The following is a 27,955-nucleotide window of genomic DNA, read 5'->3' as shown; positions in this document are numbered from 1 at the left end:
TGTTATTATTAGTAATAGTAGTATTAATACTAGCATTGGTATCTTACGATCCTACACTCTTTCTGTAGTATTTGTTGAGTAACATTTATTACCTCGTTTGATTTGAAGCTAACAGCTCTTTGTAGCAGTGCCTAAAGTTTATTAAAAGGCGGAGTGTTCATATTACCAATTTTTTATTTAATGTCTATCTGAGCTGCATTGGAAGCTTTTACTATTGGAAGCTTTGCCCAGAGACTTTTTAGACAAGCGAGTGTTTGGCTAAATGTAGTAACAATGGATCTATTGATGGAAAGCTAGCTTTTTAAAGCAATCTATGCATTAGCACAACAGTAGTGATAGTTCAGTATTGCAGTAACTGTTGTTTTCTTGGCATAGTTTGCTATTCTACCTTAATCAGATAGCCCATAGACGCTATTTATAGAGATTAAAACCCTTCCATAGCTATTTATAGATTAGCCATGCCCTAGATTTGACATGAACCAGATGTCAGATTGTTGTTCAAAATCTGACCTACTGCTTGACACGCTGTTAAGGTAGAAAAAACTAGTGATATCAAAAAGAAATGTTTATTACAGTCAACAAATATACGTAGTCAGACACAGCATTTCACAGAAAGGGTAGACAATTCTCAATTAATTATATAGTCTATCAGGCCGAGTCGTTTCGCTTCTTCTGCATCAAATACATTGTATTCTTTCTCCAAATTCTCTGAAATCAATAAAATTATCAAGTTTAGCAGTAATTGTTTTTAACTTTTAGTAGCTTACACTATACATATATAAGTGTACAGGTATTGAATACAATATTTTACATTGTATATATAAGAGTACAGGGATTGAATACAATATTCTACATTATATATAAGTATACAAGTATTGAATACAATATTTACACTATATATGTAAATGTGCAGGTATTGAATACAATATTTTACAATATTTATATAAGCGTACATGTATTGGTTACAATATTTTACACTGCATATATAAGTGTACAGGTAGTGAATACAATATTTTACATTATATATAAGTGTACATGTATTGAATACAATATTTTACATTATATATAAGTGTACATGTATTGAATACAATATTTTACATTATATATAAGTGTACATGTATTGAATACAATATTTTACATTATATATAAGTGTACATGTATTGAATACAATATTTTACATTATATATAAGTGTACATGTATTGAATACAATATTTTATCCCACGACCAAACGAATGGGAGCGAAGTTTGAGAGTTTTTATGATAAATGCATGTGCACACAACTTACGAAAATTATTCATCAACAACTTCACAAACCCCTGTCTCGAAATCCCATCAACAAATTTAACCAGCATTTTGTAGAGTCGTTAAAGTATAATAGCAATACAAAACACATATAAACCTATTTAAATATGTTACCAAGTCTTTGTAAATTGTCGACAGTCTCTTAAAACTTACCCATCTGAATGGATTATACACATATAGACAGATTTATTTGGCCGAAAATTGTTATTAAAACTTGCTAAGCCTTACTTTTATCAAAGTTAAGACCAGAATTTGAAACGTCGAGCAGAAGAGAGTAGAAGGATTAAGTCGTGCGCATTTCATGAAAAAATAACGTGCACATTTCACCAGTCTATAGCATTGTCGAATTGCAGAAGGTTTCTGTAATTAACGTAGGAGTACTGAAATCATTTCATTTTTGCCGATTTCAAAGTAGCTGACAATTTAGACACTTTTGAGTACTTTGGTATTCTAACTGATGTCCAACGCAGTGTAAGTAAAGGAAATGACGATGATATTTTTTTCTAACGATTCTTATGAGGTTATTACAATATTTAATTATAAGTTTGGATGACTACAGAACAATGACTACGTAGTACAGATTTTCTAAAAATCTATATAAATATTACAGCTTTTTGATGTTGCTAGCTATGACATTTTGAAATGTAAACAAAATTGTGCATTGGTTTTATATTATTACTATATTAATAATATTGGTTATTCTAATAATATCAGTGCATTTTACTTCTAATATTGGCCAGTATTGCATTTCTCCTATTGCAGGGAGAGATATTATAAACATATAATATTTTCCTTTCATTATTGCTATTTGTTGTATATAATAACACCCACATCTAGTACATTACAGCTACCATTGCAGTTGTCCTATTGCACTGCAGTGCCATTTGACTGCTAATATTGCATTTCTCAACCATCAGTACCCTTTCTTTTTTCCAATATCTCTTTGGTCGTGGGCTGTATGACAGTGGAATTTCTAGTACTATATATAAGTGTACAAGTATTGAATACACTATTGTACATTATATATAAGCGTACATGTATTGACTACAATATTCTACATTATATATAAGTGTACAAGTATTGAATACAATATTTTACACTGTATATATAAGTGTACAAGTATTGAATACAATATTTTACACTGTATATATAAGTGTACAGGTATTGAATAAAATATTTTACACGGTATATATAAGTGTACAGGTATCGAATAAAATATTTTACACGGTATATATAAGTTTACAGAGATTGAATACAATATTTTACACTGTATATATAAGTGTACAAGTATTGAATACAATATTTTACACTGTATATATAAGTGTACAAGTATTGAATAAAATATTTTACACTGTATATATAAGTTTACAAGTATTGAATAAAATATTTTACACTGTATATATAAGTTTACAAGTATTGAATACAATATTTTACACTGTATATATAAGTGTACAGGTATTGAATACAATATTTTACACTGTATATATAAGTGTACAAGTATTGAATACACTATTGTACATTATATATAAGCGTACATGTATTGACTACAATATTCTATATTATATATAAGTGTACAAGTATTGAATACAATATTCTACATTGTATATAAGTGTACAAGTATTGAATACAATATTTTACACTGTATATATAAGTGTACAAGTATTGAATACATTATTTTACACTGTATATATAAGTGTACAGGTATTGAATACAATATTTTACACTGTATATATAAGTGTACAAGTATTGAATACAATATTTTACACTGTATATATAAGTGTACAAGTATTGAATAAAATATTTTACACTGTATATATAAGTTTACAAGTATTGAATAAAATATTTTACACTGTATATATAAGTTTACAAGTATTGAATAAATTATTTTACACTGTATATATAAGTTTACAAGTATTGAATACAATATTTTACACTGTATATATAGGTTTACAGAGATTGAATACAATATTTTACACTGTATATATAAGTGTACAAGTATTGAATAAAATATTTTACACTGTATATATAAGTTTACAGGTATTGAATAAAATATTTTACACGGTATATATAAGTGTACAGGTATTGAATAAAATATTTTACACTGTATATATAAGTTTACAGAGATTGAATACAATATTTACACTATATATGTAGGCCCACAAGTAAAAATGAAATGATAAAATGAATTGAAACGGTAAAAATACATCAAATGTGTAAAAAAAGAGATAAAACAAAGAAGGACATAAAAAAGAGGGAAAACAAGCAAGTTGCCACAATGTTTGCTTGAGCAAGCAAACCTTCAATTATAGCACAGCCACATCGCAGATTCAGCAAGACTACATGTACTCTGCAGTGAGACCTAGATGAGTGTAGGTACACATGTTGAGCCACTCCATAATTTTGTGGTCACTCCTTAGTGCGCCACCCTGCCAAAGCCAATAAAACGCTAGTTGGCCCGTCATTAGTAAAGCTCAGCCCCTGTAGGTTCTAAGGCTATACAAGCAGCCCAATTGAGTAATTGGGAATATCTATATCATAGGATATAATGAAATTGAGCTAAATACAATGAAACTGTAGTCTGCCAAAACTTATTACTCTCTTTAAGTATATTATAAATAGCTTAAAAATACCTGTTGTACTCATAGAGTTATCTCTCCCTAGAGTGATAACTGTGCCTTCAACAACACGAGCGTTTCCGGTGCCAACAAGGTGTCACTCTAGGGGGAGATAACTCTATGGGTGTAATGGATTAAGTAGAAATAGAAATAGATAATAAAAAGTGAAAAACTGTCAAATACGAACCAAAAGTAGCTCTTGTAGCAGTTAGAGAATGATGAGCCAGTAGAGTATGAAATCTTTTACGTATATTCGTTGCATTTTCTGTGGCATCTTTCTTCTGATCAGTTGTACGCCGCTGCAACAGTATTCATTCATTCATTCATTCACTCTGTATAAACCTGCTATATCCCGCATGTTATTATGTTAATCTATTGCTTACGGCTGCTGACTCCAGGTATACATACATATTTTTATATATATATATATATATATACCAGTATATATAATAGAGACAGGATTTGCAAAGTTGCTTTATACCAGTGTATATATATATGCAGGTATATATATACCGGTATATATAGAAGTACTAGCTGGATGCCCGGCACCGAATGGGAAATAAAAAATCTTTGTACAGAAAATTTGCTTTTAATTAGCGTATTCAACATCAACATTTACTATTCTAACTTTCAAATCAAAGTGTTCGTTTATTTCTGTTTACTGTGATATTTCTGTGTAATTCATACTGTACTTGCTGCAGTGCCTACTACAGATTTATACTGATTACAATAGTCTTGTTGCCCATGTTAGTTTAAGCATTTTCTTCTAACCAGAAATTCTTGCATAATACCATAATACTAACTGAAATGTTAAGCGTGAAGCAATGAAAGATTGGCATGTGTAATGACTATGTGTACAATTTATTCCATAGTATAGCCAGTTGGACCGTGTATTGTATTGGATAATGCCTGTCTGTAAAACTGGAGGCTCCAAGTTTAAATCTAGTGACTAAAGGTGGTTGGAAGACTCGGAGAATAAAAAAAAATGGATCGTGTGTCTTTATAAACCGTACAACTAGAACTTTGCTTACACAAAAATACTATAAACATAAATTAGATTATTAAAAGTGTTCTAATAGTATATGTGTATATATACAGGCAGTAGGTAAATGCTTGGCGTTGCACAAGTAATAAAAAAAATGGTTGCACAGAAAATTTACATTTAATCAACATATTCAACATTTATCATTCTAACTTTTAAATGAAGGTGTTTGTTTATTTTAGTGTACTATGCTATTTCTGTTTACTGTGTTTATTTCTGTGAAATTCATACCGTATACCAGCTGCAGTGCTTACTACAGCTCTATACTGATAAACCTGTAGTAGGCAATAGTATTTTTGGCTATATCAGTTTAAGACTTTTTTCTTCACTTCCAGTCAAGAATTTTTCTTCTGGTAAGGATTTACAGATTTTTCTTCTGGTATAGCGTTACCAATAAAGCTAGCTGCAGTGTTTAAAGGTTGACTTGCAACAAAATTCACATTACAGTTATTTGATATGAAAAGATTCACCATGTCTTACTCTGTTGTGTTGAAGGTGTAAATATGTGGAAAGGTGATTACAAGCTCTTAAAAGCTCAAAACGAACAGTTAATCGCAGTCATCACAAAAATGCTGTAGACTGTAGTGTATTAAATAAATAGATGTCCGCAGAACTGGAGGTTGTGAATTCAAATTCAGCTTGCAGCAGATTTCTTATTCTTAAAACTTTATCACTATAGCTGGACAGATGAAAGTACAAACGAACAAACTTTGAGATTTATATACGTGTATATATAGAATAAGAATACCGTAAAACCTCTAATTGAACGCCACCTCTATATGAACGCTACCTCTATTTAAAGGCTACTTCTATTTGATTGCCACTTTGACTATTTTTGATCTTTATAAACCCATAATATCAAGTGATCAATAGGAAATTGTCCACAAAATCGTATTAATAATGAATTGTTTACATTAAGAACAATCAATTCTCTTATTGTCCAACTCCATAGCTTTTCGCTTTTTTCCGTTAAAACTTTGAAAGCAGCATCATAGAAATAATTAATAACAGCATCAGGCTAGTAGTAGTTTCTTGTTTAATGCGGCGCGTTACTTCAAAGTACATGTACCTATATAAAAAACGGCTTCAATCTAAATTGGTAGATGAACTTTGAAATCAATACCATAGAAATAATTGATATCTGTCTCGGGCTAATAGTAGTTTTTTGTTTAATGCGATCTTAATACTTTGAGGAACATGCATATAAAAAACAGGTTTGCGAGTTTCGGGCCAAAGGTTACGTTTAGTGAGCAAACTTTTGTGCTAAATGCAGCGCGTGAAAGTTTTGTTTTGCCAAAAATTGTTTGGACGCTAATATCGACTAGTTCAACAGTGCAAAAGAAGGGTTGAGGCCAGAACATACCGTGGAAGATATTAGACAAGTAAAAGGTGTTCGTTCCATCGAAAGCAACAAGCAGAACGCAGCTATCAAAGCAAACGATGGAAATATTTTTGTTTAAAAACGTTCATTTTTGTTTCTGCATGTAATATAAGTATGGTACATTTATGTCACTTGTTCATGAATATATCTTTGTATCATTTGATAGATTATCATTATATAACTTATAAATATGCAGATTTATAGCATGTTATTTAATAGTATCTTTGCGGTTATCTTAATGCGGCTTACAATGGATCTATGCTCATAACTCCACTTCTATTGCACATAAAAAGATAGTTTCGGCTGCAAACTGTAGAAAACATATTAATGAGTGCAATGAGCTTCTATTCAGCAATGTTAAATATAGATATAAAATAAAAACATGTTTTCAAATTTAAAATAAAATATACATTGAAAATGGCAAAAAATTGCAAAGAAGGACACAGGCTATATCATCGCAGGTCAATTGAAAGCAATAGGTATCAACTGGTAGAGATATCTCTTTGTTCCTCGATGCATATTTATTAAGAGATCTATTAAAAGTTGGAGGTAAGTTAGCAGATTTATTGCATCCAAAAGGTTTAATACTGCTCTACCGGAAAAAATGAGCAAACTATTGGCAAAATTCGCTTCACCCATAATAGGGATAAATTTATCTTCCGAAAATTCTGACAAGCCATTTGAGAAATACAACGCCAGCCTCTATTTGAACGTCGCCTCCAAGTGACTGCCACTACAGATGAAGGGTTGGAAAATAGAGCACTATGGCGTTAGAGGTTTTACGATATATATACTAGTTGAATCTCAGGCGTTGCCGTGGTAATAAAACGTCTTTGCACCGAAATTTATTTTTATCTAACACATAACAACAGTTACCATTCTCACTTTCAAACTTCATACTGAAAAATGTTTTTATGCAGTTCAAATGAGATAAGAGAAAAATTAAAACAGCTGTGAAAGTTTTCAAACAACTGTAACTTTTAAGTTTCATATCATGAAAGTTTCATATCATGAAAGAAGGGTTTTGTTGAAATAAATTAGGAGGAACGATAAAACAGTAAAATTTTATTTTAACATGCGGAGTTATTACCTTTGAGAAAGACGTGTAACATAAATGCTGAATCTAGCTTGAACGAATTTAGCTAAATAAAAATATTTTTGAAGGAATTTTTAGTAAGTATTCTACTAAATTTAAACTTTCAACTAAAATCTTATCACTTATCTGTTTGCGAGTCCATTTTCAAGATAGTGGATAAAGCTGAACTGAGTGAGATAGTGGCAAGATAGCATATGGACATGTTTGCTGTTTCATCAGAATCAGTACAACATTTGCCAAACTTTAATTTCAAGAGAAATTACTGTTGATATCGTATGGCAGAAAATGAATTCGCCCTAGTATGTCAAGGACAAAAAAGCATCGTGTTTCATAGTCAGGCGAAAAATATTTTATAACAGGGGCATCGTAACCCTTAAGAGCAAAGTACCAATTAATATGTCATTTAATGTGCAAAATCAGGAAAAGGTTATAGTAAGAGCCAGGTAAGTGAAAAGACTTAGTAGACTTGTGGTTGAATGATTGACTTACAAGCGTTGGATCACAAATATTCGCGAGTTCAAATCCGGCACTATGTGAGCTTTTCATTCCAAGATTTTAATAGCTATAGCTAAACACACGAATTCACAGAAAGCACACAAACACTGATGTATAAATATATATATATATATATATACATATATATATATGTATACGTATACGTATATACGTATATATATGTATATGTATAGATATATATATATATATGAGTTGTTACTCATATTATATAGTTCGGCTGCTAACACATATTATTGTAAATCCATGCTTTTTACTGTATTTAATTTGCCACTAAATGAGGAAATGGATATTGAACTAAAATTTTTACCGTAGTTGTTATTATCTGTGGAATTAGTGGTTCTATAACAAATCTGGTAGTCTTGTACGCATGCCGATGGCCATGAGTTCCAGCAGCGAGGATCAGTATTGCAGGAGTGGTCATGAAGGAAAAGCCTGATGTGACTACGGTCGCTCCTCTTTCCGCTTTGACATGATCGATGGCATCATAAATAGCTAAGGCGGACGTGGTGACGTGGGGTTCAGTACAGTTGATATTCATATTGATGGGCCATTGAGGATATTGGGCTAAATTGATTAGAGCTGACACTACACTGCTAGCAACTCTTGGAGTTATCTGAAAATTTAAATCAAATATATCTAACTTTAAATTTTGCGAATATAAAAACAAAAAGTTGTTATTATAATTGACAGCATTGAGTTTTTCTTTGTGAAATGTTATGGCTAAATCAACTCAATAGTTGATCAACCAACTAGCTTCTATCAGAATAAGTTTAAACACTGAAAACAAGCAATGAAACATTACATATTATTTGTACTAGTACCCTGGCCACCTAGAGTGCAATAAGACATAGTCAGCCGCATAAACCATTGTGACTAAAAATGCAATCAACTATTCTGATGATCTTGGAGGTGAGAAAACAGCCAAAGAGTAAAAAAATATGATTGCTGACTTGAATGTTTATGTAATTTTAATGTCAAATTCTGTATGATGCTGCTTTTTTGTCAGCCTCCATTTGTTGCTTTGGACAGACAGATGGATTAAAGATTACCTCTCTACCCTAGGACACTTATATATTCGCATCATCTAACTTTTGCATTTTCGCGGTGTCATCCTCTCGCGAAAATTTCATGAGCGAAACTAATCTATCATAACGAACAAAAGAAAACGCGAAATTAAATAGCTTTGTTCATTGATATCCACGATAAAATCTTCATATTAGAAATGCAGGCAATTTTCATCTTTGGTTGGGCTCAATGGGAAATTTCTGGTAAACTCATTATAGCTAATACACCGACTAAGCAGCATGGCAAAGCAAATTAAAATGATATCAGTTTAGTCAGCGAATTTGTAACTGATGAGAATGAAAGTCTGGTAGGTGAAGTCATAAATTGAAGAATAATTATTGTAGTGATGAATTTTATTATTAACCAAAAAAAATATCAACCATCATCAGGTCCAACCACATTATACAGTTTTGGTTGTGAACAGACACATTGAAGACAGTGTTGCTACTTTAATTATCTGTACAATCACGAAAATCTAAATATTGATTGGCTATAATGTCATCAACAACTAATTACCTGTTTTATGACTCACGCGCGGTAGTTAATGAACTAAATGTTCGTTTTTAGATTAGAAATTCTCAAACAAAAGTTTAAAATTGCTTTGTTGTTTTAGGCTGATTTTATAGAGAAATCTTCGGACAACACAGTCAATTTCATAAAACTCTTAAACACCGTGGATTATGTGGTCAACAAATAATAAAATCATGTTACCACGCAAATGCTGAGAAAGTCCAAAATGCGTTTATGGCAGTGGCCCCTAGAAAACGTATAAATGCGTTTATTACAGAGAAAGGGTTATACAGTTTTGGTTGTTAAGTTGGTTGTTACCTATCTATTTTCTTCTTTTGGGAATTCGAGTGTGAGGGACCTAGACGTCATTGATAGGCCAAGAAACAAATGACAGCAAGTGATCAAATTGAATTTTCGATCTCACCCACACATTTCAACCTGCGGTTTACAAATACAAACTAGTCCCAAATTGAGTCTTTTTTCTTATTAGCAAACTGGACCTGAGGAATGTAATCTGTTTTTTCCACTGCATTTATTTTCACATCACTATATTTTCGCACTCATCAGAGCCGCGAAATTAAGTTGCAGCATTTTACTCTGTGTGCTACTAACGAAACTAAATACTAGCGAAATAAAAGTGTCCTAGGGTAATTGCTACACACTAGTATGCTTGCCAGTCTTTTGTACTGTGAGGTATTTTCATGAGTATGTCATGTCATGTCTTGTGTCTTGTGATCTGTCAAGTCATGGTTTAAACTAAGCACTTGTGTCTATCATGACATGGTTTAAACTAGGCACTTGTGTCTATCATGTCATGGTTTAAACTAGGCACTTGTGTCTATCATGCCATGGTTTAAACTAGGTACTTGGGTCTATCATGCCATGGTTTAAACTAGGCACTTGTGTCTATTATGTCATGGTTTAAACTAGGCACTTGTGTCTATTATGCCACGGTTTAAACTAAGCACTTGGGTCTATCATGCCATGGTTTAAACTAGGTACTTGGGTCTATCATGCCATGGTTTAAACTAGGCAATTGTGTCTATTATGTCATGGTTTAAACTAGGCACTTGTGTCTATTATGCCACGGTTTAAACTAAGCACTTGGGTCTATCATGTCACGGTTTAAACTAAGCACTTGTGTCTATCATGCCATGGTTTAAACTAGGCAGTTGGGTCTATCATGACATGGTTTAAACTAGGTACTTGTGTCTATCATATCATGGTTTAAACTAGGTACTTGGGTCTATCATGCCATGGTTTAAACTAGGCACTTGTGTCCATCATGTCACGGTTTAAACTAAGCACTTGGGTCTATCATGCCATGGTTTAAACTAGGTACTTGGGTCTATCATGCCATGGTTTAAACTAGGCAATTGTGTCTATTATGTCATGGTTTAAACTAGGCACTTGTGTCTATCATGCCACGGTTTAAACTAAGCACTTGGGTCTATCATGTCACGGTTTAAACTAAGCACTTGGGTCTATCATGCCATGGTTTAAACTAGGCATTTGTGTCTATCATGTCATGGTTTAAACTAGGCACTTGGGTCTATCAAGTCATGGTTTAAACTAGGCACTTACAACCATGGCATAGAGTACTAGTATAGAGTATTAGTATAGAGTATTGGTATAGAGTATTAGTATAGAGTATTGGTATAGATTATTGGTATAGAGTATTAGTATAGAATATTAGTATAGTCTTACTATAGAGTCGGCATTCCAGTGATCATTATAATTGTCCTTGCAAATATTTTAGCTATTTGTTAAAAGATATATAGCAACTACTCACTTCATCAGATAATATGATTGTCCTACTATTGCCAAGCTCATAAGAGAATACATCCTTCTGTGTTGCAGGTCTCGCATTCGGGTCCATCACATATACAGGATGGAATTCTCTCATTGCAAGTTTTGATCCAGTTAGATTAGCTAATCCACTCCATGTCTGGAGGATAAAATTTTACTCTAGACAAGATGCAGGTGCAACGACTTACGATGACATAGCATAAAGTTATGTGAAGCAATGAAATCACAAATTCAAGAATAGATAACTATAGTTCCAGTCACTGCATGCACAGGTGTAGAAACACTATTTCACAATGACAGCAAAGTAATTTTATATATAATGCGTAGGCTAGGCTATGGCGCAATATAAAATCAATGTGCATGCCCTAATTGTAATACCAATCATATGTTCCAAGCCAATTTCTTGGTCAGTTTGCTTGAGAGTACTAGTGACCAACAATACGCTCCTTAAATTAACAGTCAATATATACACAACTAGCTGTGCTACCCAGCGTTGCCCGAGTATTAAAAATCAGCTTATAAACAATGAGAAGCAATGAGAGTTGACTGCTACTTGCTATTAGCCTGACAGATTTTCAATGAAAAATTTTAGTAAGCTAACTTTTGACAATCACTTACGCAATCACCCTGCATGGTACGAAATGCCGTTGGGTATGTGCTCTCATAAAGCGACTTACATCGGCAAGCTAACACATCATTCTCTGTGGTCTATTGGGTAGGGTGTTGGACTGATGAACGGTAGTGCTGAGATCAAATCTTCTTCAGTACAGATTGTTTATTCCAAGATTTTAATAGCTATAGCCGGAATGCAGACACACGACATACAGACAAAAAACATACTTTGAAAAAAATATATATAGATGGCATATTAGGTACTGCTAGTTTGAAAAGATGTAGTATAAAATATAACCCAAAAGTAATGGTTATTAAAAATACAAACAGAAAAAGCTTTCAGCATTTGTAAAAGATCTATTTGGTAACTGGGTTTCTCTAGTAAATGTATCATTATTTTTTTTCTTGAAATGTTTGTACATTCGCTTGCTATATGTACATTTGCTTACACGTAAGTACATGTACTTACGTGTAAGTACATGTACTTGCTATATGTACATGTGCTTACATGTAAGTACATGTACATGGACTTACATGTACATGCTTACATGTAAGTACATGTACATGTACTTACATGTGAGCACAAGTAATTGCTATCCAATAGAGATTATTATGAACAGAGCATTTTAGTCCCCTACATAGAACCTTTCAAAAAATTACCAATCTATATATTTATTTTTTAAACTCTGCCATCTGTTTTCTTTTGGTATGCCTAGCTATTATAACCATTGAAATCTTGGAATAAAGAATCTGTACTAAAAAAGATTTGATCACAGACCCTGCAGTTCACTAGTCCAACACCATACCAATTAGGAGACAGAGATTGATTTGTTCACTAGCCAATGTAAGTTGCTTTATGAGAGCAAATACCCAACGGCTTTGCATACCACGCAGGGTGATTGCGTAAGTGATTGTCATTAGTTATCTTACTAAAATTTTTCATTGGCAATCTGCTAGGCTAATAGCAAGTGGCAGACAACTCTCATTACTTCTCAGCATTTTTAAGCTGATTTTTAATACCCCGGCAACGCCGGGAATCACAGCTAGTCTAGTTTATATATATATTTCTCAAAGTCCGTCTGTTTTTGGTATGTTCAGCTATAGCTATTAAAATTTTAGAATTAAAGTGTCACATTAAGCTGGAATTGAACTCATGAAGACCACGGTCGCAGTGGTGCTATCCAATGCTCTAATCACGAGACCATGAAAGCTCTTGTGACACATGGCACATCTATATAATATATTTCTCAAAATTGGTCAAATGTGTATTCGTCATTTTGATTGCACATCTACATGTATATAGCTATTACCGGTATTTTAGCATTACGCCCAGACGTTTTTCTACGTAAGGTTCAATTACTATATACAAGGCCAATTTCAATATATTTCAAGGCCAATTCTTCTCCCGTGGACATTTATGGGAAGAGCTTCGACATTTTCTCTCCGTTTGGTGAGACAAAAAAATTATGATATCTCATTTTTACATTTTGACCAGTATCGATTGTGTAGTTGTTTTGTAGTGTTTTGTGTAGAGTAAATAAATTAAAAGAAAAAATAAAAACAACTGTGAAGGTTTTCAAACTTTTCAAACACCGTAACTCTCAAACTTCATATCATGAGAAAAATCTTTTGTGCAGGTCAAATAAATTACAAAAAATAAAACAACTATAAAAAGGTTTAGGTGTAAATGTGAACTAATTAGCAAGTAATAGCTATATTAAGTCGATTTTGCTACGATTACAATAAAAGATAATTTGATAATGATACAATTAATACGAACTAAGGAAATGAAATAAAAATCCCGAATATGTTGAATTAATAATAACAATTCTTGCATAGAAGTGTGTGTGTATAAAAAAGGTTACTCTTCCATCAGAAGCTGTCCATCAAAACTTTCCTCATGATATGCAGTCTGAAAGGTAGAATGGCAAATGTTGTTACATGTTAAATAAAAATCAGTTTTCTCACCAATTACTTTTTTATTACTCGGGCAATGCCGATTAGCACAGCTAGTAATTGTAATAAAACCAAAGCCTGTGTTTTCACCAACCTTTGCAAGCGCAAAGTAACCTGTGTGCTGCTAAATCAATAAACCAGCTAGATCTGTAACACTACCAGGTATAGCTTGCTAAGGCATTGCTCTTTTACAAAGGCTACAGTTTCTGATACAGGAGGACTTACCATAAGTTTTTCTGATACAGGAGGACTTACCATAAGTTTCTCTGCCTACTTGAGATAAAAAGCAACTGCTCTTTTATTTCAATTTACAGAAGAATATATTTAAATATTTGAACACAGTTGAAGGCATATTTGAATACTGTTAGTATTTTAAGGAATACCAACTATATTCCCTTAAGATACCAACTATATTGAATATAGTTGGTAACTTAGGGGATACCAACTATATTCAGTATAGATAAGTAAGATATATATTCAGTAAGATAAGCGCATTACCTTAGCATGAGCTCCATAACTGCTTACGGCACTTCGGATGAGTTTCGCTGCCATTACTCTACCTAAAAGTATTGATTCAAATCAATGCAAGTTGTTATACACAGGATTTGTAAACAACTCAGAGACATGGACAAGTTGCATTTGTACTGGGCCAGTTTTTAAAATGGCATCGATACTGCAATTGCTTAAAAAGTTTGAGGAAAATGATCTTATTTTGCACTGAAACAGCAGAATTACTCTGCTGCAGACTTGGTGACAAATCTAAACCATATGACTAAATATTTTATCACCTTTGAAACGCTGCCAAATTAATGCTATTCATCCATCTCATGCTGCTAAAATTATAGTACGTATCATATACTTACAGGTTAGTAGTATCATATACTTACAGGTTAGTAGTAGACAATTATAGTACGTATCATATACTTACAGGTTAGTAGTGGACAATTATAGTACGTATCATATACTTACAGGTTAGTAGTAGACAATTATAGTACATATCATATACTTACAGGTTAGTAGTGGACAATTATAGTACGTATCATATACTTACAGGTTAGTAGTGGACAATTATAGTACGTATCATATACTTACAGGTTAGTCCAGACTAGAGCACTTACAATGGCATGCAGAATATCTTTGGCATGTCAGCAGTGTTTATCCTAAATTTAGCCAAACTTTGTTTAAGGAACTACAATGCTTCCCTACACATATCTGTTCTATTGTTGGCTTTTGCTTTCACTTTCTATTCTACAAAATAGTCAATAAATTCTCTCAAGTGTGAAATCAAAAACTGCATAATGTAATGGCATAGCGATGAGATTAAGGCTGGCTGCCTGGACAATTTTTAGACCTACAATTCGGCCAGACTGAGACTCACCATCATAGCAGGAGACTCGGTGGTAGATGAGCCAGCTCGACTATGTATATACATATAGGCCTACTAGCTGTGCTACCCAGTGTTACCCCTGGTATTAAAAATCAGCTTATAAACAATGAGAGGTAATGAGAGTTGCCTGCCACTTGCTATTAGCCTGGCATAGTGCTAATGGATAATTTGAGTAAGCTTACTAATAAGAGCTATGGCTTCTGATGACATTACGCCATGACTTTTTGTCGGGACCAAAAGCGTAGCGTATTTGCTCCCATATAGCAACATATATTGCCTAGCGAACTCTATCAAGCTCGGGTGGCTAAATTGATAGGCCGTCAGACTGGCGAATGGGAGGTTCGGAGATTAAATCTTCTGCGCAATGGATTCTTCATTCCAAGATTTTAATAGCTATAGCTGGATGTATACAACGACGACAAATTTTGAGAAATATGTATATAGATATATATCTAATGTATATGATATACATAGATATTCATGCTACATTAAGCAGTACTGTTTTGGCTATTGAAGCCTCGTCAGTGCAGCTCAGAGCAAGGGATATAAATCTCATTGCCAGAGGGAGTTGATTTCCTGCCATGAAACAACCAAGTTGCTTCACAAACTTTAAAGGTTGACTTGCAAAAAAATTCACATTACAGTTATTTGGTATCAAAAGATTCACCATGTCTTACCCTGCGGTGTTGTAAATGCAAAATATGTGGAAATGTGATTACAAGCTCTTAAAAGCTCAAAAATGAACAGCTAATCGCTGCCATGACAAAACTGCCGTAGATTAAAATTCCTTTCTAAAACGGCTCAAGTGGGACATAGCTAAAAAAGATAGCTTCTAATTACACTTTCATGTAACCTCATTCATTGAAATCTTTTCACAAATATACTTCAAGCATTCAATAAAACCGTGTCTATTGTTTTTTATCACCATTGTAATGTTGTCACTTTCAGCATTGATATCTCAAAACCTACCGTAAAAATTGGTTCAATTTTTTAACCTTAGCTTGAAGGATTGCATATCATCTTCTGATAAACCAAGCCAAAACGAAACTCTAAACTAGCAAGCATCTATATTTGGTAAAGGCTCTTCGGTAGAACCGAAGTGTTTGTCAAACTAGTCAACTAGTGCTACGAGAAGTTTTATATTGAGCCTTTTATTGGCCTTTCAATTCATGCGAGAACATCATATGTCAAAACAATAACCAAATAGCTTGACTACGTCAGAGAAATAAATTGATTCCAATCTACGGTGGTTTCGCGATGGCGGCAATGGTAAGACACGGTGGATCTTTTGATACCAAATAACTGTAGTGTGAATTTTGTTGCAAGTCAACCTTTAAGAAAGTCAATGTGCTGACACAAGAGTGCTCAAATCACAAAAGTGATGAGCTATGCATAAAGGCTAATAGTGTTGCGCCTTTCATGGAGAGCTCAACCAAACTACTAAACTGAAGTGAGGGAGCAAATACCCATGCTACACTCATGAATACACTCATGCTTTACACACACATCCATATACGGTATATAAGTCTCAGAGTTTGCTGTTGTTGTTTATAAAGACGTCTGCCTGTCCAGCTATGCGTAGCTATTATAACCTTGTAGTAAAAAATTCTTGCTTGCTGAATTTAAACTCGCGGTGACAATTGGATTACCAGCCGCAGGTTGGTAATCCAATTGTCTACTACTAACCTGTAAGTATATGATACGTACTATAATTGTCCACTATTAACCTGTAAGTATATGATACGTACTATAATTGTCCACTACTAACCTGTAAGTATATGATACGTACTATAATTGTCCACTACTAACCTGTAAGTATATGATATGTACTATAATTGTCCACTACTAACCTGTAAGTATATGATACGTACTATAATTGTCTACTACTAACCTGTAAGTATATGATACGTACTATAATTGTCTACTACTAACCTGTAAGTATATGATACGTACTATAATTGTCTACTACTAACCTGTAAGTATATGATACGTACTATAATTGTCTACTACTAACCTGTAAGTATATGATACGTACTATAATTGTCTACTACTAACCTGTAAGTATATGATAAGTACTATAATTGTCCACTACTAACCTGTAAGTATATGATACTACTATAATTGTCTACTACTAACCTGTAAGTATATGATACGTACTATAATTGTCCACTACTAACCTGTAAGTATATGATACGTACTATAATTGTCCACTACTAACCTGTAAGTATATGATACGTACTATAATTGTCCACTACTAACCTGTAAGTATATGATACGTACTATAATTGTCTACTACTAACCTGTAAGTATATGATACGTACTATAATTGTCCACTACTAATCTGTAAGTATATGATACGTACTATAATTGTCCACTACTAACCTGTAAGTATATGATACGTACTATAATTGTCCACTACTAACCTGTAAGTATATGATACGTACTATAATTGTCCACTACTAACCTGTAAGTATATGATACGTACTATAATTGTCTACTACTAACCTGTAAGTATATGATACGTACTATAATTGTCTACTACTAACCTGTAAGTATATGATACGTACTATAATTGTCCACTACTAACCTGTAAGCATATGATACGTACTATAATTGTCTACTACTAACCTGTAAGTATATGATACGTACTATAATTGTCTACTACTAACCTGTAAGTATATGATACGTACTATAATTGTCTACTACTAACCTGTAAGTATATGATACGTACTATAATTGTCTACTACTAACCTGTAAGTATATGATACGTACTATAATTGTCCACTACTAACCTGTAAGTATATGATACCTACTATAATTGTCTACTACTAACCTGTAAGTATATGATACGTACTATAATTGTCTACTACTAACCTGTAAGTATATGATACGTACTATAATTGTCTACTACTAACCTGTAAGTATTTGATACGTACTATAATTGTCTACTACTAACCTGTAAGTATATGATACGTACTATAATTTTAGCAGCATGAGATGAATGAATAGCATTAATTTGGCAGCGTTTCAAAGGTGATAAAATATTTAGTCATATGGTTTAGCTTTGTCACCAAAGTTTGCAGCAGAGTAATTCTGTTGTTTCAGTGCAAAATATGATCATTTTCCTCAAGTTTTTTAGCAATGGCAGTATCGATGCCATTTTAAAAACTGGCCCAGTACAAATGCAACTTGTCCATGTCTCTGAGTTGGTTACAAATCTTGTTTATAACAACTTGCATTGATTTGAATCAATACTTTTAGGTAGAGTAATGTCAGTGAAACTCATTTGACGTGCCTTAAGCAGTTATGGAGCTCATGCTAAGGTAATGCGCTTATCTTACTGAATATATATCTTACTTATCTATACTGAATATAGTTGGTATCCCCTAAGTTAGATTACCAACCGCAGGTTGGTAATCTAATTGTCTAACCGCAAGTCTAAGTAGGCTCATATGATTCATAGCTTTTACTATATACTTTACACCCTTTTCTCGATTGCCTAAATTTACTAAATGGCGTATTAATTGAATCTCTATGAACTTTCTTAACTCCTTAAAACGCGATGCTTTTTTGCCCTTGCTATACTAGGGCTAATTTGTTTTCCCCAAGTGATATCAACAACAATTGCTCTCGAAATTAAAATTTTAGTGATTATATCTCAGTTCAGCATCATCCATTATGGTAAAAACGGGTTCGCAAACAAATGAGTGATAACATTTTAGCAAAAGATATCTGGGAACTATAGAGGCATTTCTCTCTTATTGGCTGCAGGAAAAATAATGGCTCGTATCATCTTAAATAAAATAAATGCGAAGATCTCACCTAACATTTTTCCTGAGACGCAAAGTGGTTTGCGAAGCAACAGAAGTATTATCGACATGGGTTTCAGCCTGAGACAAATTCAAGAAAAATGTACGGAACAGAGCATAGAATTGTATGCTGTATTCATAGACTTTACAAAACCTTTTGATACAGTATCAAGAGAAGGTCTCTTGTGTGTACTGAGGAAGTTTGGCTGTGCAAATAAAATTATCCACTTGATACAAGCTCTTTATGATGTTGGTATGGAAGCCAAAGTAGTACTGTACAGGGCAAAGCTGTTTCTCAGGGGGTTCACAGTAACAAATGATGTGAAGCAAAGGTGTGTTCTAGCTCCAACATTGTTTTCACTTTATTTCACTGCAATGCTCCAAGTCACATTTAAAAACATTTATGAAGGAATTTACATACATCAAAAGCTTACCTTTTCAATGTATCTCAATTCAAGGCAAAAACACGCACTACCAGACACCTCGTGAGATAAATGCTCTTTGTCGACAATAGTGCATTGGTGGCGCATAGAAGTGCTGACATACCCTACAACTATTGGTAGATAGATTCTCATGGGCAGCAGTTATGTTTAGCTTGAAGATCAACATCAAGAATAAAAACGCATGTATCAACCAATCAAGCTCCTACATTCCCCTCTTGAGCCTGTATAAATCTCCATAGACCAAAAGCCAATTGTTCAGAAAACAGACTTCATCTATCAAAGCAGCACTGTTTCAAGCTTCTCCAGGATTGACAAGGAACTTTGTAACGGAATAAGACAAGCAAGCGACGCTTTTGGCAAACTCCGTGGCAACAATACTCATGTTTCTATAAAAGCAAAGTGTAAAGTCTACAGAGCAGTAACACTATCAACGCTGCTCTATGGATCAGAAAGCTGGATAGTATAAAGAACTCAGGTAAAGAAACTATGTGCATACATGATGAGACAACTGAGAGACTTTATTAGGATAAAGTGGTACAAGGTTACAAACAAAGAAACTCTTATGCGTGCTAGTCTGCTTACAATTTATTAGACATGCTAGCTTGCCTTCAGTGGCCAACATTCTTGTCGAGAAGAACTTTCGTTGGTATGGCCATGTACACAGAATGGAGAAAAACAGACTCCCCGACAAATGCTCTACTCACAGCTCTGTGAGAGAAGGAGAAATTGGGGAAGGCTTAGACTCTGATTCAAGGATGTAACAAAATGGTATATGTTCTGGAAAAACATCCAGACAAAATGTTGGCAAATGACAGCGGACAGCAGACTGTCCAGGGGAGCCGCAATCAAAACAAAACCAAATCCATAGTACGGTGTTAATCGTTGCGACTGACTGCAAGAGATACTAACAGAATGCCTGACGATGCACGGGTACTAAAAACCAGCTTATAAAACAATGGCAAGTAAAGGTACATGCCGTACCACACATGCCGATTTGTTTTGTTGGTACTGACCGGAATCACGAAATGAATAAAAACACTGAATTATTCCGCCGAATTTTGCAGAACTGTCAGAGCTGTGCATACACACCGAAATCGTCAACGACATGCTATTAATTGGCTAAACATATTATTATCGAGCACGATTCTAGCAGCTTTTGCAATTTATATAGTTCGAAACACATAACGCAACACCTAAGAAAAATACTAACATGATTTGCCATAGAAAAACGATGCAACTGACTTGATTGCACTAAAGATGGCAACTTTTTTTACAACCGAACTTTTTCTGCTAAAAAGAAATTGCTATTATTAAAAAAGAAATGATTTGTAGCCATGATGGTTAAACGATAAAGAACCAACAATAGCGCAATTTAAGCAGTTGTGCAGTATGTACTACATGGATCTTGAATTGCGCTGGTACTTTTATTGTGTGTACTGTGTTGTAATACGTGTCTTAGACTATACCAATTGCAAAACCTGCGAAAATCGTGCCTGCTAATAATTTGTCTAGTCAATTAAAAGCGTTTTGTCAACGATTTCGGTGTGCATGTACAGCTCTGACAATTCTGTGAATTTCAGCCGAATAATTTTGTGTTTTTCGTTCATTACGAGATTTCGGTCAAAACCAACGAAAAAACCGGCACATGTGGACGTGCCTTAATGTAGTTGCCTGTGATTTTCCATTAACCTGGCACATTGCCAATGGCTGATTTGAGCAAGCTAGTGACTAATTAGAGCCGTGAGAGCAAGCTTTAGAGACGCTGCATGACTTGCGTCAATGAATATAGTATATATACGCGTATATACGCCTATATATAAGTATATACACAAACACAAGTAGCCCAACAGGCTCTGAAGCTTCTTGACTAAAAACCATCCAGGGTGCTTGATTAGAGGTTATATTACCGAGAGCTAACTTGAATCATACTTTGAAATCAGAAAATATCTAGCTGTCTATTGTGTTTCTTAACATAACTTTAATCTTGACCCTCACGACTAGCAGCCTAATGGATGATTTCATCTATGAGCACCGCTTCAACTTTTTTCTGGCTGATCTTTAAACTATTCGTCACTTTCTCTGTCGACTATAATATTGCTGTTATGATAAAATTTTTGATAGTCCCACGACCAAACGAGCAGATGCGAAGTTAGGGAGTTCTCCCACAACCAAATGAGCGGATGCGAAGTTAGGGAGTTTTTATGATAAATGCATGTGCACACAACTTACGAAAATTATTCATCAACAATGAGACGAACCCTTGTTTGAAAATTGCACCAACAAATTTAACCATCGTTTTGTAGAGTCATTAAAGTATAATAACAATACAAAACACATATAAGCCTATTTAAATATGTTACCAAGTCTTTGTAAATTATCGAAAATTCTCTAAAAACTTACCCATTTGATAGGATTATACACAAATAGACAGATTTATTAAGACGAAAATCATTACAAAACGCTTGAAAAGCTTGGTTTAATAAAAGTTAAGACCGGAAATTGAAACGGCGGTCGACAGATAATAGAACGATCAAGTCGTGCGCATTTCACGAAAAAATAACGTGCACATTTCACCAGTCTATAGCATTGTCGAATTGCCGAAGGTTTCGGCAATTAACATAGGAGTACAGAAATCGTTTCATTTTTGTCGATTTCAATTTTTTCATTTTTTTATGAGATTATTACAATAATTAATTATAAATATGGATGACTACAGAACAATGACTACGTAGTACAGATTTTCTAAAAATCTAATGCAGTGTAAGTAAAGGGAATGACGATGATATTTTTTCTAACGGTTCTAATGAGATTATTACAATAATTAATTATAAGTTTGGATGACTACAGAACAATGACTACGAAGTACAGATTTTCTAAAAATCTATATAAATGTCACAACTTCGTGATATTGATAGCTATGACGTTTTGAAATGTAAACAAAATTGTGCATTGGTTTTATATTATTACTATATTAATAATATTGGTTATTCTAATAATATCAGTGCATTTTATTTCTAATATTGGCCAATATTGCATTTTTCTTTTTGCAGGAGGAGAGATATAAACATATAATCTTTTCCTTTTATTGTTGCTATTTGTTGTATATAACAACACCCACACCCAGTACATTACAGCTACCATTGCAGTTATCCTATTTGACTGCTAATATTGCATTTCTCAACCATCAGTACCCTTTATTCTTTCCAATATCGCTTTGGTCGTGGGCTGTATGACAGTGGAATTTCTAGTTGATAAAACTTAACAGGCCAAAAATATTATCTACGTTAAATGTAACATTTCAGAAAATACTAGAATGGTCACAGTCATTTACTCGAATTGTAACTTTCTGCAATTCTGATGAATTTTCTTTCAAAATGAGAGTTGAATAATTCAGATGTCTTCGGTACTAAGTTACTTAAATGGTGATAGGGTGATTAATTCATAAAGCTTTTTGCTCCATTCACTTTTAGATGCAGTCTAAACCAGCCTACTGTGTTTGGAGATCAGCCAATAACATTTTCTCTTTCTCTCTTTTGCAGTCGACCGTTTTGACAATGACTTGGGTTTTATCACTGACTTTCCGGTAGATCTGTGTAAAGGATCGGCCATAAATCTCTCACTGCTCCACAATGAAGCAAACCACTTTTACGTGTAGAATGGATTTGTATATTCACATGTATATGAAATAAATATAAGCAGTTACAGTTGATGTGCGCATAAACTGTAACTGCTTATTTGCTTGTCAACTGCATTTGTGAGGCTTTCCTGTGCTCTGCCTTCTTTGTCTTTTCTGGATTGTCTGCCTTCTCTGGATTGTCTGGGGCTTCTTATATATCTTCTCGAGAATGTTAGCTTTGCCGTTCTTTGTTAGTGGCCAGATAGCCAGCTTCTGCCAGCCCGGCAGCAGGTCAATGTTTGTGGTGCCTGCTCAGTGGACTGCTACTTCGTTCTTTACCGGTGTACAGCTAGCCGATCGTACTTCGGGCCGGTCTAAATCTCGTTCTTTATCGATTTAATTGGATGGCTGGCTGTATCGATTTTACTCGTCTCTGGGTCCAGTCACACGTATTTATCACATTTGATTTCCGCATTCTCTTGCCGTCTATTTGTGTCCAGTTCTCTCAACTTCATGTTACCATTTGCTACATTTCTCTATCTCATTAATGACTCATTTATTAGTGCCTGCTATTTTTCACTAAGATGTAAAATAATATCTGACAGCTTTGCTGCAACTGGCTTGCTTTTTTAAAAATTTAATTTCAAAATGACATCATTATATCAATATAAAGCATTAGAAATCTATCACAAATCTAGACAACCTAAATTTTTAATAAACCCAACTAGGCTGTTGCATACCTACGCCTAAACAAGTAGAAGATTGAACCTGGATTGTCAGGTTTGCCACATTTTCTTGCAGTGGTTATCAGCATAACTAGCAAACGCAATAGCTCAAAGCAAAATGCAGTTTATAAAATCTTATTAACGAAGCATTGGTGACAACAGAATCCGCAGAATAATGTGCTGGCAGTCTTCACTGTGAATACACTGTAGTCATTATTATTATCATTATTATTATTATTATTATTATTATTAGTATTATTATTATTATTATTACTATTATTAGTATTATTATTATTATTATTACTATTATTATTATTATTACTATTATTATTATTATTATTATCATTATTATTGCATGGGTGCTGCTTCTCTTCAATGAATCTTGTCATTTGCTAAATATTATGCATAAATAATATACGTAGCTGTACTTTAACAGTTCCTTAGTATAAAATGTACTACATACAAGCAGTAGCTGTACATTGACAGCTTCTTAATATAAGGTGTAAAACATCCATACCTGTACTTTAACAATTCCTTAGTACAAGATGTATAACATATATACAGTAGCTGTACTTTACCAGTTCATTAGTATAAGATGTACAACATACATTACTGTACTATAATCTGTACACCATATATTACTGTACTATAATCTGTACACCATACATTACTGTACTATAATCTGTACACCATATATTACTGTACTATAATCTGTACACCATACATTGCTGTACTTTAATCAGTACATCATACATTACTGTACTATAATCTGTACACCATACATTGTTGTATTTTAACATAAATAGATGTAGCTCAGTTGCCTTTGAGTAAACACACTTTAGTTGCGTTGAAAAGCCAAATAAGCTTGTATTAAGGACTCTACAGAAATGTTTCGTTAGCAATGTTAGTGTAACCAAATTCAAATTTCTATAAAAAAGGACAAGAATATAACAGAATAACTGAGACAAAAGATTCAACTCAAAAGACAGGCAGAAAACTTGAACATTTAGAGATTTCATCTGTCAGTCGCATCAACCTTTTCATCTATTGCAAAACATGCCGTATTTCATGAACCATTCCGATAGCAAGAGCTTGTTCTGCTGACAAAATTTCATCATCTTTACCCATGTGCTCTGCAAAATGCAATTCTTCATATTAAAACGTATTTAGGATAAAGACAGTTGAATTATTGTTTTTGATCCTTGCTATTTCATCATCAGTTTATTTATGTTTGTTCTGACCAATCATCAGTTTATTTACATTTGATCTGGCCAATCATAATTAATTTATATTTGATCTGGCTAATCATAGTTTATTTATATTTGATCTGGCCAATCATAGTTTATTTGTACTTGTTTTGACCAATTATAGTGTCCAACAGTTAATCAATCAGATCACTTGTTTGACGTAATAATACCATTTAAAATACCTTTCTCTGTTATTGTTCTGAGAGAATGGAACTTAGGTAGAATAATATTTTAGCTAGCAATAACATTTTCAAAATATAGTTGCTAGAAGTTGGCACAATTGGTTTGTCATATGTAAAATGAAATGAGTTGAAAACCTGTAACTGTCATGTAACGACTGAAGAAGAGAACCATAAAAATGATGAAACTTATAATTGACGTGAAATAATAATTTAGCATAGGCAGATTAAGACGATGCAAAAATTTAGAAAGATCATTCGCTGAAATCAGGTATGCTAAAATATAATGTAAATGGAATGCTCCTTTTGCAACAGAAAAAATGATTAGTGATATATTTTAACGCTAGTCTATGATAAATAAGTATGTCCTAAATAATACGGCAAAAGATAATCTAACAATAAAATTCAATGGCAGATCTTTAGTTAATGTATGGCTTTAAAAACCGAAGCAGTCAAGGGCTTAGTGAAAGTTAAAGTGATAAAGTACATGTATATAAACATAGGTAAAGTAATAAAGTATATAAATATAGATAAAGTGATGAAGTATATAAATATAGATAAAGTGATAAAGCATATAAATAAAGATAAAGTGATAAAGTATATAAATAAAGATAAAGTGATAGAGTATATAAATATAGATAAAATGATAAAGTATATAAATATAGATAAAGTGATAAAATATATAAATATAGATAAAGTGATAAAGTATATAAATATAGATAAAGTGATAAAGTATGTAAATAAAGATAAAGTGATAAAGTATGTAAATAAAGATAAAGTGATAAAGTATGTAAATAAAGATAAAGTGATAAAAGTATATAAATATAGATAAAGTGATAAAGTATATAAATATAGATAAAGTGATAAAGTATATAAATAAAGATAAAGTGATAAAGTATATAAATAAAAATAAAAATAGGCTGCATTTCCATAGGATGTGATATGGCTGCGATTTTTCTCTAGTGACCTCTTGGTTGTCGGGTAGGAGATAGGGAAAGGCAGATTTCTCATTCTACTGTTGATAGGCTATCTTTTATTCACAATCGATCATCATGGCCATAATTCAAGTAAGCTTTCAACTATTCAAGCAGTCGAGCGCTTACATTCTCATCTCTAAATGTGTATGTATATATGCTCTTGCCTACACACACATGTATGTACTCATGCTTGTAAATCAAACAATGCCATCATGAAAGTTTAAAAGTTTAAGATTTTAAACTTATTCACAACCTGATAAGAACAACCATTGGTCTCTAAACCTTCCCTAAAATCTGCTGAGAAAGACTTATTACCAAAAGTGATGATATACATTGGTTCGTTCTTATACAATGCTCAGCTATAGTCTACATGTGTAAAGCATGTTTTAGGGTGAAGCTTGTATTTATACATGCACATTTAACACCTCAAAGAGAAACTTCTCACTAATTTGATAAAGACTAACTGTAATAGTACAATTCTGTGTACTGTAATAATTAGCAGATCCTTACCAATATATCCAATACTACGTGGAATACGTGATGTCGCGCAGCGCGCGGTTACATCGTTGCCCTTGTTAGATATCTTGCTCCTAGCCAGCAGTTCACGTAGAGAAAAAGTCTGTAAAGAACAAACCAAGCATATAAAAGCTGATGAAAAAATTGTTAGTTTGTCGATGCAGCATCTATGTCTGCTGACTCCAGATACAAGTATCAGTCTTTATTCTTAGCTTCAGGCCTCTAAAAAGTATTTGTTGAGAATATGAGAAAAGAAGAGAATATGTTGGCTTTCTACCAGTAAAAGGGAAAAGTTTAAAACACTTTTAAAGCTTTCTTTCCTTAAGTTGAGACAATTTTGAATGGTTTGTTTTATTGAACTATAGAATTTCATTTCATCATTTCTTTTAGTTTTTTAAGAGGTAACCCAGGTTTTGATCTCTGAACCTGACAAAATCTTTGCATCAAAAATGTTGATGTTATAGTCCAATATTTGAAAGAAGAGAAGAATAAAGGAGCATATAGGCAAAGCCTAGCAAAAATAGATAGTTTTTATTTGGGTTCATTAAATGTTGACTTGCAACAAAATTCACATTACAGTTATTTGATATGAAAAGATTCACCATGTCTTACTCTGTTGTGTTGTAAGTGCCAAATATGTGGAAAGGTGATTACAAGCTCTTAAAAGCTCAAAAACGAACAGAAAATTGCACCCACAAAGACCACCGTAGTTTGGATTCCCTTTCCAAAATGGCTCCAATGTCATGTAGTTGTGAGAGATGGTTTCTGTTTACATTTTCCTGCAACCTTATTCGTTGAAATATTTTCACAAATATACTTCAAGCATTCAATAAAACTATGTCTATTGTTCTTACGCATCAGTTTTGTTGTCATCATAATGCTGTCACTTTTAGCACTGATATCTTATAACTTACCGTAAAAATTCATTAAACATTTTAACCTTAGGTCGAAGGAGTACATATCATTGTCTGATAATCATGACGAGCCTGTTGGTCACTTGTGATAATCGAAAAGTGCTGCAAAAATTATTTGCGAAGTATTGGGTCACATGATCAGATTACGACTTGCCAATTAGACCAAACCAAAACAAAACTGTAAAGTAGCGAGCACCTATATTTGATACGGGGGTCTTCGGTAAAACCCGAAGTGTT

General features: G+C 33.3%; 1 protein-coding gene across 5 annotated transcripts; it reads right to left on the bottom strand.

Moving 5' to 3' along the window:
- Positions 1-292: 292 nt before the first annotated feature.
- Positions 293-27,846, bottom strand: LOC137406693 (ATP-dependent Clp protease proteolytic subunit-like). Of its 5 annotated transcripts, none has more exons than XM_068093320.1 (8): positions 27,719-27,846; positions 26,799-26,907; positions 19,115-19,182; positions 14,404-14,465; positions 11,321-11,476; positions 8,261-8,566; positions 4,106-4,217; positions 293-708 (listed from the first exon to the last, which is right to left on the bottom strand). In XM_068093320.1, exons 3-8 carry the CDS (start codon positions 19,170-19,172, stop codon positions 629-631), a joined length of 774 nt encoding a protein of 257 aa, XP_067949421.1. In that variant the 5' UTR covers positions 19,173-19,182; positions 26,799-26,907; positions 27,719-27,846; the 3' UTR covers positions 293-628. The 5 variants fall into 5 exon arrangements, with proteins under 5 accessions (XP_067949421.1, XP_067949415.1, XP_067949430.1 ...); XM_068093314.1 differs by lacking the exon at positions 27,719-27,846 and adding an exon at positions 27,417-27,548; XM_068093329.1 differs by lacking the exon at positions 19,115-19,182.
- Between the last annotated feature and the right edge of the window lie 109 nt (positions 27,847-27,955).

Source organism: Watersipora subatra, chromosome 1 (genome assembly GCF_963576615.1).
Source record: "Watersipora subatra chromosome 1, tzWatSuba1.1, whole genome shotgun sequence".
Taxonomy (NCBI): domain Eukaryota; kingdom Metazoa; phylum Bryozoa; class Gymnolaemata; order Cheilostomatida; family Watersiporidae; genus Watersipora; species Watersipora subatra.
This window is presented reverse-complemented; position numbering and strand designations above follow the sequence as displayed.

Excerpts from the sequence above, each read along its gene's own strand:
- LOC137406693 (XM_068093310.1), bottom strand. Across the intron at positions 4,218-8,260 it reads CACAGATAATAACAACTACG|CGGCGTACAACTGATCAGAA; the intron begins GTAAAAATTTTA and ends ATACTGTTGCAG. Across the intron at positions 709-4,105 it reads TGCTACAAGAGCTACTTTTG|AGAATTTGGAGAAAGAATAC; the intron begins GTTCGTATTTGA and ends TATTGATTTCAG.